The following is a 4,556-nucleotide window of genomic DNA, read 5'->3' as shown; positions in this document are numbered from 1 at the left end:
CTTCCCCCTCCCCCTCCTCCCTCCCCTCTTCTCTCTCTCCCTCTGTTCCTCTCTCTCTCTCTCTCTCCCTCTCTCTCCCTCCCTCCCTTTTTCTCTCCCTTCCTGCTTTCTAACATTAAAGACAAAATGCTGCTATCTGTGCCTTCCAGGCCTGGGATTACGACTTTTGGCTATAACAAGAGCAACAAGAAGGTAGGGAAAAGCTTTCCCCCCACCCAGAACCAAGCTATTTCCTTTTTTGGGATCTGGCAATGTCCTTAGCTTTAGCGTTTTGCTCCGAAAAGGGAAAGAGATTTCTGCTTGCCCCTTTCCTTGCGTACTGTCCCCTCTTGCCATCTGGTTTAAGATTTCCAGGGATCTTTCGTCCCTGTATGTAAGGTCAGAGGGAGGTGGAGAAATTGAAATCAGAAATCAGGCTTGCAAGTTTGTATCTTTGTGGAATGAAGAAACTTTGACTTCCTGATGTGCCAGCACCCTGTTGAGATGATCTGTCATCCCAGGCCCTGTCCCCACTGACTGGGAAGGTTATTCTCTCCTTTTGCTTAACCATTTCTTCCCTGCCCCCTCTCATCCTCGGCCCCCCCCCCCCGTTCTGTCCCCCAGGCTTTCTTATCCTACCTACTAATTTATTGAATAGCTGAAAATATTCAGTAAAATTAGGACAGTTGTAGTGTTATCTCAACATTGTCTTTCAGACTTAGATAATTACTTTATCCTATAAGGAAGGTTTATAGTGCTGACATATCTCCGGTTAAAGCATGGAGCTCTTCTAGCTTCTCTGGGTCCCAGAAGCCTGGGCAGTGAGCTCAGTAGATAGCCAGGCTCAGCAGGGATCCTTGGCAACCTTGTGGTTAACTCTGTGCTGTCAGTGGTACTGTGCCTGGGCACATGGGCAGTCAGAGGAGGGATGGATGCGCATGCCTACATGCCAAGCGGATGTCCTTATATGCAGTTTCTTGGTACTATAGGGCACACAATTTGTCTAGAAGGGATTCTATACTGCAATGGAAACACAATATATACTCTGGGTCAGGCTTTGAAACTGCCCTCCAAAGAGAGGGATGTGCTAGGATGTCTTTTGCTCCCTTAGTAGAGAGTAGGGATATTTGTGCCTTGGACCCCTCCCAGGCCTATAAAGGGACTTCCTACTGAGAATTAGAGATTGGTGAAATAGGATTTAAGTGAGTTTTGAAAGTTAAGGACTCTTTTTATAGGTTTGACATTCAAGATTGGGCCATAGTGGGTGGGGTAAATATTTGTGCCTGGGTACTTGGTTTCCAGACTAGAATGAATTGCTGAGTAGAGATTAGGGTTAGTTGATGTACCCTATTTACCTTTTGAGATAAAACATTGTGCAGTTATATTAAGAAATATATGTTGATTGATTAAAGATAGTCTTGACAAGAGCCTTTCTTTTTCAATTCATATGAGCTCATTGACAGTACCCTTTGTGGTTTATCCAAGTTTCAGGTTATACCAAAATCACCATTGTAATTGATTTTTAAAATAGGTTAATGCTCATATTTGGGGGCTTTTATGTTTGAATCCACCTAAAATTATTTCCTTGCCCTTGTCTAGCCTTTCTCAGAAATTTGTAGCTATGTTCCTTTCCCGGAGCTCCAAGTTGGCCTAGGAGACTAGATTTAAACTCTGAAATGCATCCCTAAAATTTGAAGAGCCTGAGTAAAAATTCAAGGAATATACTGATCAGAAAAGTTTAGAATGGAAATGTTGTAACTATAGAATGGAAATACAGTAACTTTTAATAGTAGTCAAAAACTCTTTTAGGTTTTTATGTGCTGTCATCATGATGACATCTAAGAGTATGTGCACCTACTGTGCACACATGAATCACTTTGTTGGTATGTATGGACATTTATTTGTGTATATAGGTCTGTGACTGTCAGTGTTTCAGTACGTTTATACTTAAATGATATATGTACATTACTTTGTTTCTGTATTTATGCAGGGATTAATAGATGTGTGAGAATTAATGTACTCAAGTCTGTGTGTTAGGAAGTATATGAATGTTTAGGGGTGTGTTTGTTTCATTTTTATCTGTGCATTTTTATACCCAAAGTTTTAGTGGTGTCAGTAACCCACATGTCAGTTCCAGTAAAAACTCATTGACTCTCAAGTACCACATGTTACACAGGTCCTGTGACCCTTCCAAGATGTTTAAAATATTAAAACAAAAAAGCAAACTTCAAATTCCAACCCCTTGCAGAATGATTGTAAGTATCTTCTGCTTTTCTTAAATAAGCAGAATTTTTACAAAATAATTTACTGTCTGCATGAGTCATCTTTAGATTGTGGAAATTAAAAAAAAAAATGCTACTCTGCTTGGAAGGCTGCTATTTTATACCTTAGCGGAGTTTGTGGAAAATTTGTATTGGGAAAGGTGTTTCTGTATTACTTAAAATTAAAGGTCAAGTCAACAAGTATTTATTAAGCACTTTCTATCTGTCAGGCACTATGCTAAGTCCTGGTGATACAAAGGAAGACAAATTTGTATAAGTAGGAAAATATTTGCATTTTAAATATCAGAAAATTTATATAGAGGAATGTGCATACTTATAACCACCATGTTGTTATGGTCTCTTTTTTGGGTGATGTTTAATATTTATCAAATGTTTAAAACATACTAAATGCTAGAATGAAACAAATACAGTCCCTTCATTTTTCTGACAGCTTTTTGTTTCTTTTTGTGGGAGGGTGGAGGAGAAAAAAATCCTCTTTTTATATGTTGTATTGAGCCTTTCTTTCTTTGGAATTAAATTAGCCCCTGACCAAAGGAAAAAAATATATAGGTTTTTCCAAGTGGGACTTAGCAAAATAATTTAATGTGGTGCATTTTCCCAGGTCCGTTTTAATGGCCTTCAAATTATCCATGGCTTCTTCAAAAAGAATGGCTGAGGTAAGCAGACCAGGGTTCCAGGATGTAAAAGCTATTTCATCACAAGTGTTTAAAGGAACTGCCTTTTTGGTGGTTTAAGAATAGGTGAGCCTGAAAGAGGAAATGTTCAGGACTAAAGGAATTTCAAACTTGTAAAGGGTCTAGCCACGCCCTCACTGACATCATTTCCCTGGCATGTGTTATTGTAATTTAACTCATTGTGGCATCAACAACCATTTCCTTAGGAGAAAAGAAAACTGACTTAGTTTAACTGGAGAAGGTTTGCTTTCATCTGGTATCTTGCTTAATTTTCAGTTTCCTTCTTAATATTAATGTGTAAGAATATTTAATGGGAAAGGAAAGTTGGAGTTGACTTGTGGATGTTCCCTAGATCTTTGCTGTATTAGTGAAATCTTTCAAAAGAGGTCAGAATGGGGATGTTGTTGAAGGGGAAAGAGGCATAATTGTAATTTTTTTTTTCTTTTAAAACAGGGAGAGGTTATTTCCTGTTTTTGTTTTTCCATTTTTTCTTCTAATTGCCATCATTACACCAAACCCAACAGTACTGAGAGCTCAGAACTCTCAGTCCCTTATACCATCTCTTGCTTATATACTTAGAGGCTACCCAGAGTTAGACCTCAGTCTGCTTCAGTTGACCTTGATAAGACAGTGTAATAGAAAATCCTTTCCTTTAAATCAGAACAGACCTAGGTATGAGCCCTGCTTCTGGCATTTATTTGGGTAATCCACTTAACTTCTCCAAATATATTTCATCATCTGTAAAATGGTGATGTAAATATCTGTAGTAGTTAGCTCACAGGGTTGTTGTGAGGTTAAAATGACATCATGTATTTAAAGTACTTTTTAACATGTAAATTTATATATTGTAAATGGCCTAGAAATGTCAGTTATTATTTTTATTCTAAATTCCCACTGCTATTAGGCCTTCTACTTTTCACCAGCTATTATAATAGCTTCCTTACTGATCTCTTTGCTTCCAGTTTTTCTCCATTCTGTTTTGTCACATTAATATTCCTAATGTGTAACTTTGATCATATCACTTCTCTGTTAAAAATTTGTAAAAAGCCTTCAGTAGCCCCCCACCATCTACAGAATAAAATCCAAACTCATTGGCTTGGTATTTGAGGCCCTACATGATTTAGCTCCAACATACTCCTTGCATATATCTTATGCTGTGGCAGGACCTCAGACCAACTCAGTGCTTTTAGGCCTATGGGTGTATTCCCTTTGGAATGTGCCTTTTTGTTAAGATTTTTATCCATCCTTCAAGGCCCAATTCAAATGCTGTCTCCTCTGTGAAGACGTCCTTGATTTCTCCTTCTTGTCTTTCTCTTTTGACTCATATCATTCTTCCTTGTATTATAGTTCTTTTTATATATGCCTTATTTCTCCTAGATTATAAGTTTCTTGAGGATAGGATTTATGCCTTAATTATCTTATTTCCCCCACAGGGCCGAGTACATTTTGTGTGTGTGTGTGTGTGTGTGTGTGTGTGTGTGTGTATATATATATATATATATATATATAATACACATACATACGTACATATACAAGTATATATATTTTTGTACATATATACAAGTATGCCAGTATATATAATTGTATACAATAAATGCTCAATAAATATTTGAATGAATAA

The 4,556-nt window shown here is 37.5% G+C and overlaps 1 protein-coding gene across 4 annotated transcripts in view; it reads left to right on the top strand.

Moving 5' to 3' along the window:
- The window catches only part of RBMS2 (RNA binding motif single stranded interacting protein 2), a 44,113-nt gene that overhangs the window by 1,362 nt on the left and 38,195 nt on the right, over window positions 1-4,556 (top strand). Inside the window, exons 1-2 of one of the 4 annotated variants that reach the window (XM_027854948.1) lie at window positions 32-192; window positions 2,863-2,917. The exons of 1 other annotated variant lie outside the window; for it this stretch is intronic. In XM_027854948.1, coding sequence (XP_027710749.1) covers window positions 2,873-2,917 — 45 coding nt within the window. In that variant the 5' untranslated portion in view covers window positions 32-192; window positions 2,863-2,872. Of the gene's footprint in view, window positions 1-31; window positions 193-1,788; window positions 1,863-2,862; window positions 2,918-4,556 lie in introns of those variants that run through there. 2 more of the 4 variants (XM_027854945.1, XM_027854944.1) reach the window with 2 other exon arrangements.

This window comes from Vombatus ursinus, unplaced genomic scaffold (genome assembly GCF_900497805.2).
Source record: "Vombatus ursinus unplaced genomic scaffold, bare-nosed wombat genome assembly UNPS02010769.1, whole genome shotgun sequence".
In the NCBI taxonomy this organism is placed as follows: Eukaryota; Metazoa; Chordata; class Mammalia; order Diprotodontia; family Vombatidae; genus Vombatus; species Vombatus ursinus.
This window is presented reverse-complemented; position numbering and strand designations above follow the sequence as displayed.